At 40.4% G+C, this 14,846-nt stretch overlaps 1 protein-coding gene across 2 annotated transcripts in view; it reads left to right on the top strand.

Moving 5' to 3' along the window:
• The window catches only part of DNAH14 (dynein axonemal heavy chain 14), a 329,828-nt gene that overhangs the window by 82,580 nt on the left and 232,402 nt on the right, over positions 1-14,846 (top strand). For both annotated transcript variants that reach the window (XM_028111778.2, XM_088017199.1), the window contains exons 19-22: positions 1,641-1,831; positions 4,999-5,244; positions 10,035-10,156; positions 12,065-12,236. In XM_028111778.2, the coding sequence (XP_027967579.2) occupies positions 1,641-1,831; positions 4,999-5,244; positions 10,035-10,156; positions 12,065-12,236 (731 nt within the window). The remainder of the gene's footprint in view (positions 1-1,640; positions 1,832-4,998; positions 5,245-10,034; positions 10,157-12,064; positions 12,237-14,846) is intronic.

Genomic DNA, 14,846 nt, shown 5'->3' with positions numbered 1-14,846 from the left:
TTTATTTGACAGAGAGAGACAGCAAGAGAGGGAACACAAGCAAGGGGAGTGGGAGAGGGAGAAGCAGGCCCCCCGCGGAGCAGGGAGCCTGATGCGGGGCTCGATCCCAAGACCCTGGGACCATGACTTGAGCCGAAGGCAGACGCTTAACCGACTGAGCCACCCAGGCGCCCCTTGACCTTATTTCTTTACCTGTTGCCAAGGCCTGGCCATTAATGACCGGAGAAGCAGTACAGGAGCCTAGGGGTAGGAATTGTTCCTGAAGCAAGAAAGAGAGGAAAACTTTGCAAAAAAAAAAAAAAAAAAGTACTTAAGAACAATGTTTTGTATCCTTTAGAAGTTGTTTCCCTGGGCAGAACGTTGGAGGCTTCCCCATAACCGTGGCTCTTCGTAGGGCCACACGTGCTTTGATGACAGAGGCCCACCTGCAGAACGCTCACCCACATCCTCACTGTTTACGCCTGCCGTTTGCTTTGGCTGGTGGGGAAAATAGCTAAAAAGTCATTTTGAGAGGTTTCCCTTCTGCTGATGCTCACAAGTGAAGCACAGAGATGCTGTTTCTGTAAGATCTGACCTCTCCGCCAGGCGAGCGTCTCATCTCACTCAGCAGGAGAGCTATAATTTCCTCTCCAGAAAAATACTTGAATCGACTTGTTTATGAATTATAACAGAAATAGACAGATGCCACAAAAAGTTTACAAAAGAGACAAGCTGGGGACAAACCTCCCAGAGCCTCACTGCTTCAACATAACACTCATCGTGTGCATCTTCTCTCAGGGTTTAGTCCTGAGTGTTTCAGAGGACGGGGTGTGGAGTGACGAGCAGACAGTACCTTCTTTTATCTGTGGTTTCCCAGATAAAATCCTGCTATTTGCCAAAATATGGATTTACAAACTCTAAAATTATTCTCTTGTCCTTTTGTTTCACTGGGTCTTGAAACCACTTTATTATTCAACATGGCTTTACAAAAGAAGCCCCATCTGTACCAATTGGCTATTCAAGCAGATAGGCATACTTCTCAGTGCTCCTGAGTCCCCAACTCTGGCTGTTTCTCGGCCTCCTCCCTTTGTCTTTTATGAGTTGAGTAAAAAGGTTTTGAGGTTTGAAGTTTCAGCTGCAGAGGTTGTGAGTCCTGGACGGCAGGGGTTTGTCAACGCCAGAGGACGGACTGGTCCTGCTCTGTGGCTAGATCTTTACTGACATTTCCTACATTTCAGTGTGAAGTATTTTCTTTATGACATGATGGTGACAGATTTTTGCTCCTCCTTGATGTTCCTCCTTAGCAGAATTTAAAAGCCCCAAACCTGTCACGGTCTTTTGAATGTAGTGCATGTACCTATCTGTCTGTCTGTCTAGTCAAGAGAAACCTGGGAAACTCTGTGGTAGCTGGCTATCCCTAGTATCAGATTTTCCAAGAAAACTTGGCTTTGAAGGTCTCAGATTGTAATCACCAGTCCTGGTAACTGTTTCTCTTTGTTTGAATCCACAGTTGACTCTTCTGGGAAGGTGATGTTCATAAAACTCATCATCTTAATGCAGACTAATCACTGAGAAACTAGAATTACACTAGCAGATGTGTTTTCTGGTTTAAAAAAATAGGATGAATGGATCTTAACCTTTTGCCCCATTGCTATTTATAGGTCTACCTAAAAACGACATGGTGGCCCATCTCAAGCAGTCGGTGATGGAATTTAAGCAGGAGGTGCCTATTATCACAGCTCTGGGAAACCCCCATCTTAAGCCGAGACACTGGGCGGCGCTCCAGGAGGTTATCGGAAAGTCCGTTTCTCTTGACAAAGACTGTACAGTAGAGAATCTTCTAGCACTCAAGGTAAACAAATAATATCTGAAAAAAAGTAGGTTGAAATACCAGAGGGGCTGGGGCGCCTGGGTGGCTCAGTCTTTAGGCGTCTGCCTTCAGCTCAGGTCATGATCCTGGGGTCCTTGGATCGAGCCCTGCGTCAGCCTCCCTGCTCCGCAGGAAGCCTGCTTCTCCCTCTCCGCCCCACTTGTACTCTCTCACTGTCTCTCCTTCTCTCTCTCAAATAAATAAATAAAATCTTAAAGAAAGAAAGAAAAGGAAGAAAGGGAAGGGAGGGAGGGAGGAAGGAAGGAAAGAAAAAGAAATACCAGAGGGGCCAATTTTAAGCAAGCAAGTACATTTACAAGGAATAGGAATCAGAAAAGGGAGTGGCTTTGTCAATTGTCCGGGAAGGTGGGAGCAGGCTGGTGGGGGTCAGGTGGCCGAAGTTACCTGTAGCTGCGGTTTTGGGGGCGCCATTTGCTACGGCACGTCCCGGTGGTTCAGAAACAGTGACTGTGCTTTTCCCGTGTGACAAATGAAGCTAACAGTGCTCCTTCTTACAGAGAATCCGGGAACAGAAACATCCAAAGTACTGGATTCCATCTTACGTAAAATGAAAATGCATTAAGAGCATGTTAGGATAGCTCTGCGCATAACTTGATACTATAAATACACGGTTAGGAACTATTTGATGTGCCATCTAGGCGTTGTTATAAAAATAGATTACATGATTTTTACAGTCAAAAGTTTTTCTGTTTTCAGACCTGGTTTACAATAAGCTTCATTTATATTTTAGACTTCGGGGTTAACAGTATTGAATGTAATTAAAAACACTTTTATAATTTTCTACTATAGATCTGTTATAATGAGGAAATGGGGGAAATTTTGAGGAATTTAAAAAGAACTTATAAAAGGCCACTTTAGTTGATCTTTAAAATTAGGTTGCTGTGTATCTCGGTCCCTGACCTCCATCTTCCTCCTGAACTCACACGTGTACTTTCCTGTTTAGTATCTGCTCTTACATGTCTCAGAGACATGTCACTGTTAGGGTTCTCTGCCTCTTCTCGCCATCTCAGCTAGGGGCACCTCTGTTGTTTTCCAGCCGCTTAGGCTAAAAATCATGAAATAATCTTTAAATCTTCTCTTGCTCTCCCAGTCCTCATCCCACCCAAATCTCTCATCCTTTCCTGGATCATTACCGGGCGTCCTGACTGATCTGTGTGCCAACAGGGAATTCAGCAAAATACCTAGATTATTTCAGAACATATACATCAACAGTTAGGTTTATTCAGAACAGCATTCCAGAAATGTTGCTCAATTGAAATGACATTTTCCTTTTCAAAGTCTTGGGTTATTGGAGTCATCCCTGGGCAGGTCAGGTGAAGGGTGAAATTTGGCAGTCTAGCAGCAAGCAGTAAGGGCAAGAGGGCAGACAGGCCTTCCTGGGGTTGGTGACTACAGTAGCTCAGAGGGTTCCAGTGAGCTGTCCCTACATTTCTAACATGAATAGATAGTTTAAAAAGGAATTCCCTTGTAGTTTTTGGAGGATCCAAATTAAGAGAATTCAGCGTCTGAACAAAAATGAACACGGTCTTCAGCCTCTGAAATACCGTAGCCAGGAGTCAGAGGAACCCTTTCTTCCTGAGGTGGATTGTTTAGTAGTCAGAAGGGATAGCAGGCAATGAGCTCCCAATCTCACCTGAGCCCAAAGAGTTCCTGGGAGAATGTGATCATCCTCTTTCTACTCGACAACTTATCTAGTATAATATGTGTACCTAGACGGACAGGATTTGGCCCAGAAACTCAGCCTTCATGTCCTAGAGCATGCGTGTCGTGGGGTCGACCCAGGGACAGCAGTCATGCTGCAGGACTGCCCAGGACAATCTGTGGCAGAGGTTCACTTGCCATCCTACCAAACGAATAAATATGTTTAGTGACAGCTATTTCTGTCCAGCGCAATATGTAGGCTCTGTAAATCCTGTGACGTGAAAAGCATGTCCCAAAGTAAATTAAGAGGAAGAGGTCAGTAATGTGCATAAAATGCTCACAATCACTTCATGATTGATCTTTTTCACTTGAGAAACCAGGTGCTTTATCAGAGAGGCAGATAATCAATTATAGGCATTAAGATTCATCTGAAACCTCCTAGGTATTACCTAGTTGATTGGAAGATCTGACCATTTGTCAGTCAGGTCCCAAACTTTGACCATAAGGACTTGAAAGGGCTCAATGCATGTGGTTGAAATTTTGCTCTACACATTATCAGTGTCTGGATTTAGTTACTAGCAATTTCAGAATGTCAGCATTAAGCTGAATAACCTGTATCAGAAGGCAAGCCTCCTTCTCAGACTGTTAGTGAAGGCCATAAACAGTCGACTGATCCCACCATTCTGACACCCATCTGTGGCAGATGATGAACTCTAGTCCTATTTGCTCAGAGTCCCCACTGAGCTGCAGTACCAAAACGTAGGGATTAGGCATCACTCTTTAACCCCATGAAGATGCCATATGGGAACAGTGGTAGATTCTTCTTTCAGGGCTAGAAACAATTAGCCCAGCCAGTTAATTCTACGATATGGGAATGAGGAGCCCTCTGAGTATCTCTGTTGCGGTGAGTGAGCCTGGAGATCTTGTGTCAGGTTCTTGTCCTGAGGGAACTGGCAGTCCATGCCCATTGGAAAGAAGGCCTATCTATACTCCACTAAAGTGTTTTGAGAGCTGTGTATCCTCATGGCAATAGGGCAAAGAAAGGGAAGCCATTGAAAGCTTGGGTCCATTAGGATTACATCCTCTCAGGTAATTGTATCTTGAGAATTACTGCAGAAAGTAAAAGCATGTCACAGAGTGAGGAAGCAGTTGGCGTTAGTGCAGAGAAAAGAAAGCTGGAGGGGCTAATACCATCTGCACGTGTACAGAAGGTGCTGTTACTGTTCTTCACATGGGCTCAAATTAGAGGAAACACGCACGGTGACTAAGAATTTCCCTGAGCATGCAGAACGTGGAAGGTTTGAAGGGATGAAGCCCGCCAAGGGCCCTGTCGTGCGGATCAGGACGCGCAGTGTCTGGTCAGGGTGTCACCCGGCTGGGACCGGGTCTCCAGGGCCTGGGACGTGCGCGTTTGTGTAAGACTTGTGTTGTAAATGCATCAGGAACCATTCGTCCACCGAATATTAATGAATCTGTTTTCATCTTAGATGTTTCAGTACGAAAATGAAATTAACGAAATCTCCACCTCCGCCACTAATGAAGCTGCTCTTGAGAAGATGCTGTTTAAGATTATTGACCAGTGGAACACGACCCCGCTACACCTAGTCATTCATCAGTCAGAGACGGTGTCCATCCTGATAATTTCATCCATAGACGACATATTAAGTCAGTTAGAAGAGTCTCAAATTATACTTGCAACAGTTAAAGGATCTTCCTCTCTCGGGCCCATTCGGGTAAATATTGGGGCAAAGGGAAACTATTGTAATTATTTGAAGTTTTATTTATCACTTTAATTTTTTGCATTTTGCAACCTTTTGAGTTGTATAAATCACTCACATACTTACAAAGAAATGAGAATGAATGTTAGTAGTGTAAATACTAGAAGTAACTTGTAGAAATATCTGCATTTCGAGCAGAGCCCATGCCGAGCCCACTGCCTGTGGGCTCTGCTTGCTGACACGGAACGCTTCTTTCTCGTTTCCTGTGCTGTTACAAGGGTTAGTCCTCCCTGCGCCGCTGTGTGTCCTGCAGCCACTGCTGAACAGCAACCTGCTCATCTGTGCTCGTATGGTTAGGAACTGAAGCACAGGGCCAGCAGGTATTCAGCATTCCCTGAAAGACCCCTCTCTGGGCTGCCCTACGTCCAATACCATGGCCAGGAATCATTTATGAATGCCAGAAAACTCAACAGGCAATGTAATAATGTACAGATACTTAATAGTAAAGTTACCATAATTGATACAGAGTGAAAGAGAGAAATGTGGACCCATCAAGTGGAATTCCCATTATTTGCAAACACACAAGCATTTAGAGAAAATGGCAGTTAACTGAACCTTAGACAAAAAAAAAATTACAAAAAAGGGATGAACCAATAGACTATATTCTCTAACCACATGTATTAAAATAAAAAACAGCAGAGAAACAGCAAAAAATAGACAACAGCAAAACTATCACAAAAAAAATCTGATTTCAAAGCATCCATAAGAATATACAGGAAATGTAATAAAAAATTTTCATTAAAAAAGAATTCTAAATCAAACACTTTGTCATAACTGGCTTAGAGCCCCATGGAAACAAAGGTTTAGAACACCGAATGCCTTCATTAAAAAGTAAAAATGAAGTTAGTAGGTGATACATTGCACATCCTTCAAGAAGCTGAAAAACACATGCACACATACACGGACTCCGGCTTCCAGCAAGATACACCGTCCTCCTGAAATACCCAAAGCAGAACAGAAAAAAAATGGAACTGTGGTTTGCAGGACACTTGACATCAGGCATTGAATGACAAGGATCCTAGAGAGATGAGAAGCAAACAAGAGGAGCCCCATGGTTGCCCCAACCTGAGTGTGCAGGCCTCGGTTGGGCCTGGCAGACTCCCTGATAGGGGGAGATGCTACTGAAAGTCAGAGGAGGCCAGAGGTTGCAGGGCGAAGTATGAGCGAGGATAGAACTCCAGAGAGCCGTGGAAGCTCCCTACTCAGGTACTCTGCAGCCCCAAGTGCTGGCATGTGAATTCCAGGAAACGCTCTGAAACCAGGGGGATGACCCCTTGAGAGGATCTGAGGGAACCATTCACCCAGGGCTGGGAATAGGGCCCATATTCACCAGCCGCAACAGGAGACTAGGATTTGTGAGCATTATAGATGGAGCACTGGAAAGGATCTTGCCACATTAAACTAAATGCTGCTCTAACAGATCTTAAAAGCAAACCCCCAACTGATGAAACTGTTTCTAAGTAATTTAACAGCACTCAGAACAAAGTCCAAGAATATTTATAGGAATACAAAAATAGGGGCGCCTGGGTGGCTCAGTCAGTGAAGTGTCTGAATATTAATGAATATGTTTTCATTTTAGATGTTTCAGTACAAAACATCTAAAGTTTACCAAAGGAAACTGATCCAGAATTGACACAGATGTCAGAATTAGATGAGGACAGTGAAACGATTATTTTTTTTAAAGATTTTATTTATTTATTTGACAGAAAGCATGAGCAGGGGAAGCAACAACAGAGGGAGAGGGAGAAGCAGGCTTCCCACTGAGCTGGGAGCCCGACACAGGACTCGATCCCAGGACCCCGGGATCATGACCTGAGCCGAAGGCAGGCACCCAACTGACTGAGCCACCCAGGCATCCCTGCAACAATTATTTTAACTCTATGCCATATGTTTAAAAGTAGATATGTAGAAGATAATACAGACCAAATACAAACATGAAGACCAAAGTCAAACTTCTACAGGTGAAAACTATAATATCTGACACGAACTATACACTAGATGAGATTGACAGCAGATTAGACATTGCAGGAGAGAAGATTAGTGAATTTAATTTTGAAAAAGAAGAACAAAGCTGGCAGATCAACACTACCTGATTTTAAGACTTACTGTCAGTTTTATATTGGTTTAAAAATAGAAAAATGGAACAGAATAGAGAGTACAGAAATAGACCCACATATATATGGACATGTGATTTTTTAACAAAAGTTTAAAGACAATTCTGGAAAGAAACAAGTCTTTTTAGAAATGGAGCTGGCAAATCGGACAGTTGCATGCAAAACAAATTTTTAAAAATCCTTCAAGCTATGTCTTGTAGCATATATAAACTTTAACTCAGGAATGGATCATAGGCCTGAATGCAAAACCTAAAACATCAGAAGAAATTTTTGAAACATTGGGAAGAAAACATCAGAGAAAATTTTTGTGACCTTGGGCTAGCCAGGTTCCTCCAGTATGACACCAAAAGAGTGATCAGTAGAAGGATTTCTATTAAAAATTAAAAACTTGTGCCCTTAAAAAGACACTTATTATTAAGGGGAAAAAATACAAGCCAAGACTAGAAGGAAATATTTGCAAAGCATGCATTTGGTAAAGGACTTGTTTCAAGAATATATAAAGAATTCTCAAAATAAAAAAGAATAAAGAAATGGGCAACAGATTTAAGCAGACACTTCACCAAAGAAAATATTTAGATGGGAAATAAACGTATGCAAAAATGCTTCACTTCATTATTCCTCAAGGAAAAGTTAGAATCCCAATGAGGTACCACTATACACCTTATGGAATGACTAAAACTAAAAAGACTGATCATCCCCAGTGTTGGTGAGGATGCAGCGAAACAGGGAACTCTTGCGCACTGCTGTGTGAAAGGTAAAATGTTACAATCGTTTCAAAGGTTTACTAAAAGTTAAAAAATAGACCTACCACATAATGTAGGCATTCCACTCGTAGATATTTACCCCAAAGAAAGGAAAGCTTATGTCCATGCAAAGACTTACACCTGAATATTCATAGCAGCTTTATTTGTAGTAGTGAAAAACAGGAAGCAACCCAGGTGTATATCTGCTGGATGGTAAATATATTGTTGTATATCTATACGGTGGAATACTACTCAGCCGTAAAAAAAAGAAATACATATGCAACAACATGAATAAATCTCAAAATAATTATGCTGAGTGAAAGAAGTCAGACCAGAAAGAGTACATACTATACGGTTTCATTCATAGAGAATTCTAGAAAATGCCAACTAGGCTTTGGTTTCAGAAAGTAGATTGGTGGTTACCTAGGGATGGGAATAGGCCGGAGTTGGAGGAAGGGCCTGAATCAGGGCAAAAGAAACCTTCCCAAGGTAATGGATGTGTTCATTATCTTGATTGTGGTGATTGCTTCACAGTTTTAAACAGATGTCAAAACATTAAATTGTGCAATTTAAAGAGGTGCCATTTACTGTATGTCACTTATACCTCAATAAAGTTATTGAAATATAAAATAGAGTTTAAATGAAATAGGGAGGTGCATAGCAGAAAGGAGATCTAAATGAGTTACATGTGGTTTCCTCCGAGGAGTCCAAGTTAGGGGATGGGCCAGTCTGCTGGTTTGCAGGCATTTTAGTACTAATTGATTTTTAACCATTTTCCTCTTACTTTAATAAACATACAAGCTGGAAAAAGATGTTATAGCCACACAATGTTTGGTTTTTTTTAATTAAAAGAATGAAGAAAACCTGTAAGTACTAATGTAAAGCCTCTCTAAAACACACAAGTTAAAAAAAGCAAGTTACAAAACAATGTGTATAATATGGTTGCATTGATGTAAACTATTACATATATTACATGTACCTATATACAAAAATATTTGAAGAAAGGACTGAAACAATATACATACCAAAAAATATTTGTTAAAAGTAGAGCTACCGTATGACCCAGCAATTGCACTACTAAGTATTTACCCCAAAGATACAAATGTAGTGATCTGAAGGGGCACCTGCACCCCAGTGTTTATAGCAGCAATGTCCACAATAGCCGAACTGTGGAAAGAGCCCAGATGTCCGTCGACAGATGAACGGTAATGATGTGGTGTGTACACACACACACACACAAACAATGGAATACTACTCCGCCATCAAAAAAAAAAAGAAAGAAAAAAATCTTGCCATTTGCAACAACGTGGATGGAACTAGAGGGTATTATGCTAAACGAAATAATCAGAGAAAGACAATTATCATCTCACTCATGTGGAATTTAAGAAACAAAACAGAGGAGAAAAAAATAAACCAAGATGAAATCAGAGAGGGGGACAAACCGTAAAAGACTCTTAATCATGGGAAACAAACTGAAGGTTGCTGGAAGGGAGGGGGGTGGAGGGCTGGGGGTGACTGGGGGATGGGCATTCAGGAGGACACACAATGGAATGAGCACTGGGGGTTGTCTAAGACTGATGAATCACTGACCTCTACCTCTGAAATGAATAATACACTGTATGTTAGTTAATTGAATTTAAATTTTAAAAAATTAAATAAAATATGCATATATTAAAAAATATTTGTATGTTATATAAAAATAAAACAGGAAATTGCATGAACAGAACATCTCCCATGTCTCCCAAAACTAAATGTAATTAGATTTACATTTATTTATGTGACCCTCCATAATAATGTCTGTATGTCAGTGACTGATAGTCACTTTGGATGTCGGTATTTTTACTACATGAATCTTTAGACTTTATGAATGTGTGTGTTCATCTTATAGGATCTTGTGGATGAGTGGGATCAGAACTTGACTCTCTTCTCTCATACTCTTGAGGAATGGATGAATTGTCAAAGAAATTGGCTTTATCTTGAACCAGTCTTTCATTCTGTAGAAATACAAAGGTAAAAAAAGCCATAAAGAGGTTAAAAAAATGCATGGTGGGTATTTATTGCCTATAATCCCTGAGAAGTCATTTCTTCAATAAACGCCTCTAAAATAATCCACCTGTGGGCACAGGAGTATAATCTGAATTTGTTTTTCATGGAAGATTGCAAGCATCATCTTTTTTTTTTTAAGTCCTATTTCTCAGTTATTGATATAAAACTATTAAGGACTGGGAAAGGAGTGTCAGGTCCTTGTAATCCCTAAACCACAATACTGTGTGTCTGTTTAGTTCTAGAATATTAGTGTGGTTTTGATATGAATAATAAACATGTTTTAAATAGCATTCATACATGAATGGTAGTTTCTTACTTTGGACCATGTGAAAGAATGGAGGTCATAGACAGTTGGTGAAAATTCTACCTTTTCTTTTTATTCATAGCATTCAAATTAATTGGTCTCTCTTTAAAGTGACTGGTCTTAATAGTGTTTAAGTTCTGACACATGTATTATCTGGACAGAATTTAAAGTGTTGACCATGAATCATACAAGCTAGTCTAGAAGCCATTCTGAAATAAGGTAGGAAGTCATAGAGTGTGTGTTTGTAAGGTATATTAGAGCAGACGATAGAAGACCTTGAATATCAGGTTAAGTGTTGTGAATTTTATTTTAGGGGCAAAGGGGAGCTAGGAGAGTCTCACAAGAGAAAACTGTTTAGATGCGAGTATTGCTTTGTAGGGAACAATATCCATTTTTGTTATACATGTATATTTCTTGTCATATGAATGAATGCTTTAGTTTCTTCTATCTGTAGTTATTCTAGAGTTCCCAGAGGTGAAACCACATACCTAAGTAATGTACCCTTTGTAATTATAACAACTTACTGCCTTAAACTCGAACTTCAATATTACTCTTTCCTAAAGATTTCTTAATTGATGGAAAGATAAGACCCCTAGTTCAGAATATCACCAAGTTGTTCTTCGCAGGATTTGCGAGAAAAAAAGGGGGCTCTTAATGAAGTGTTGCTGGACTCCTGTACAAGAGTGCTAAAGGAAAGAAGGCACGGGTCTGTAATGGACCTGCCTTTGACTAGTGGAGAAGGATGGGGGGCACTCCTACTGGAGGAAGGGGAAGAGAGATTCATTAGCAAGGAGAATTGTCCATTCCCCTCCCACCGTACTCACTATGAGGTCACACCAGAGCCTCCTGTGGTTGTTGGGAGGGTGCCCAACAGAGGGGAGGTTGAAGGCTCCTCCCCAATAGGATTTTTACTGCGTTCAAGAAATTTTTAGGCCCATCGCCCAAAATGGGGACTGGGATAATTGGCAGGAGGGGGTGCTAGTGGAAGAGCTTGACGTGTATTGCCCTGGGGTTTGGGGCATTAGAAACTAGGCCTCGCCTCTTCTCTGGAGAGCTCCGAAGCATCCTTCAGTAGCAGAGCAGACAAGTACGGGAACACGCAGATACAGGGACCACTGGTGCTCACCCACAGGTGGCGTTGCCCTCTAGGGGACGTTAGGCAATTCTAATGCCAAAAATCACTTTTTCAAGATCAGTAGCTTCTTCTCAAGAAGCTCTCTCCAGATCCCATTTCCTCTAGAATTTCAGTAGCCCTTGTCCTACTACATTTCCTAGGACACAGGTCACTTTTACTTTCTGTAGAACTTGTGTGTACCTATCTCACACCTCTCACTAAGTATAATCTTATTCAATGATGGACGCATGTCTGATTTATCCTAGTATTTCCTACCGTGTACATCACCAGATGTAATAAACACTATAAACTGTCTTCAACTAATGATCACCAAAAATAAAACAGGTCACAATATTTTAAAAATTGAACAATATTCTGTGGAAAATGCATTTAGATTATAGATTTTAATTATAGTATCTTCAAAAGATAAAATTATCTCATTTTCTCTCTAAAGGCAGCTCCCAGCAGAAGCAAAACTCTTCTCTCATGTGATTTCCACGTGGAGAGAAATGATGTTAAAAATACAAAACAAACTGGATGCTTTGCGAATAACCACCTCTGCAGGAGTCCTTGAAATTCTGCAAAATTGCAATACATGTCTTGACTATATAATGAAAGGTCTGGAGGTAAAACTATACAGCAGTCCTAAAGTGGAGAATCATTTACTCTTCAAAATGTAATATAACACACAACAGAAACTCTTCCGATGCAGATTTTCTTTCCTCTATTTCCAACTCTCGCCAGCTATAGGGTTAATGAAAATACTATCAAAAAGAAAAAAAAAAGTGGATAGATCAATCTAAATGGCCTTAGACAAAATACCAAATTTTTTAAGTGCCTAGATTTCCTTATCTTTAAATTGGGAATAATGGTAACGGCTACCTTGAGGGGCTTTGTGCTAAATGAGATAATGCATTTAAAGCACGAGAGCTGGCACAAAGGAAGTATTCAATGAGTGTTAATTATTAGCACTACGGTTATTATTATATTGACAAAATCAGCAAAAATTGAAATGGAATAGTTTATTTTATTTATTTTATTTTAAATCCAGTATAGTTGACATAAAGTGTTGAATTAGTTTCTGGGATACAGTGTAATAATTCAACAGTTCTGTCATTCAGTGCTCATCAGGGTTCTGTACTCGTCATCCACTTCACCTGTTTCATCTCCTCCTGCCCTCCCCCTCCCCTGGTGACCAGCAGTGTGTTCTCTATAATTAGGAGTCTCTTTCTTGGTTTGTCTTTTCATTTCCTTTGTTCATTTGTTTTGTTTCTTAAATTACACACATGAGTGAAATCATATGGTATTTTCTTTCTCTGACTGACTGACTTCATTGAACATTATACCCTCTAGATCCACCCATGTTGTTGCAAATGGCAAAATTTCTTTTTTTTTTTAAGATTTTATTTATTTATTTGAGAGAGAGAGAGTGACAGAGAGCATGAGAGGAGAGAGGGTCAGAGGGAGAAGCAGACTCCCTGCTGAGCAGGGAGCCTGATGTGGGACTTGATCCCCCGACTCCGGGATCATGAGCTGAGCCGAAGGCAGTCGCTTAACCAACTGAGCCACCCAGGCGCCCAAGATTTCATTTTTTTTTTTATGACTGAGTAGTATTCCATTGTATATACAGACCGCATCTTCTTTATCCATTTTATCCTTTACCTGTGGACACTTGGGCTGCTTCCATAATTTGGCTATTGTAAATAATGCTATGATAAATACAGGGGTGCATATCTTTTTGAATTAGTGTTCTTGTATTTTTTGGCAAAATACCCTGTAGTGAAATTGCTGGATCATATGGTAGTTCTTTTAATTTTTCAAGGAACCTCCATGTGGCTGCACAAGTTTGCATTCCTACTAACAGTACTCGAGGGTTCCTTTTCTCCCCCGCATCCTCACCAACATCTGTCGTTTCTTGTGTTTTGGATTTTAGCAATTCTGACAGGTGTGAGGTGTGATCTCATTGTGGTTTTGACTTGTCTTTCCCTGATGATGAGTGATGTTACGCATCTTTTCGTGTATCTATTGACCATCTGCATGTCTTCTTTGGAGAAATGTCTGGTCATGTCTTCTGCCCATTTTTTAATGGGATTATTTGGGGGTTTTGGTATTGACATGTATAAATTCTTTATGTGTTTTGGATGTTAACCTTTATCAGATATGTCATTTGCAAATATCTTCTCCCATTCAGTAGGTGATTGTTTAGTTTTGTTGTTGGTTTCCTTTGCTGTGCAGAAGCTTTTTATTTTGATGTAGTCCTGTTGGTTTATTTGTGCTTTTGTTTCCCCTGCCTCAGGAGAAATATCTAAAAAGAAGGTAGTATGGCTGATGTCAGAGACATTACTGCCTGTGCTCTCTTCTAGGATTTTTATGGTTTCAGGTTTTCACATTTAGGTCTTTAATCCATTTTGAGTTTATTTTCGTGTATGGTGTAAGAAAGTGGTTTCATTCTTTTGCATGTTGCTGTCCAGTTTTCCCAAGACCATTTTTTGAAGCGACTGTCTTTTTCCCATTGCATATTCTTGCCTCCTTTGTTGAAGATTAATTGACCATATAATTGTGGGTTTATTTCTGGGCTTGCTATTCTCTTGCATTGGTCTGTGTATCTTTTTTTTTTTTTTTTTTTTTTTTTTTTTTAGAGAGACAGAGAGAGCATGAGTGGCAAGGATGGCAGAGGGAGAGAGAGAGAATCCCCAGCAGGCTCCACAGAGCATGGGGCCGACGCGCAGGGCCTGATCTCACGACCCTGAGATCATGACCTGAGCCAAAATCAAGAGTTGGACACCTAATCGAATGAGCCACCCAGGCGCCCCTCTATGTGTCTATTTTTGTGTCAGCACCATATTGTTTTGATTACTACTGATTTGTAGTATATCTTGAAATCTCGGATTGTGATGCCTCCAGCTTTATTCTCCAAGATTGCTTTGGCTTTTTGGGGTCTTCTGTGAATTTAGGATTGATTGTTCTCATTCTGTGAAAAATGCTGTTGGTATTTTGATAGGATTGCATTAATGTGTAGATTGCTTTGGGTAGTATAAATATTTTAGCAATATTTGTTCTTCCTGTCCATGTGCATAGAGTATCTTTCCATTTGTTCATGTCATCTTAAATTTATTTCATCAGTGTTTTATCATTTATAGTCAAAGTACAGGTCTTTCACCTGCTTTGTTAAATTTATTCCTAGATGTTTTATTATTTTGGGTGCTTTTGTAAATGGGACTATTTTCTTAATTTCT

Source organism: Eumetopias jubatus, unplaced genomic scaffold (assembly GCF_037043125.1).
Source record: "Eumetopias jubatus isolate StellerSeaLion01/CBP00866 unplaced genomic scaffold, mEumJub1_p1.0 scaffold_12, whole genome shotgun sequence".
Taxonomy (NCBI): domain Eukaryota; kingdom Metazoa; phylum Chordata; class Mammalia; order Carnivora; family Otariidae; genus Eumetopias; species Eumetopias jubatus.
Note: the sequence above shows the minus strand (reverse complement) of the source record. Positions and strands in the feature narration are given on the sequence as shown.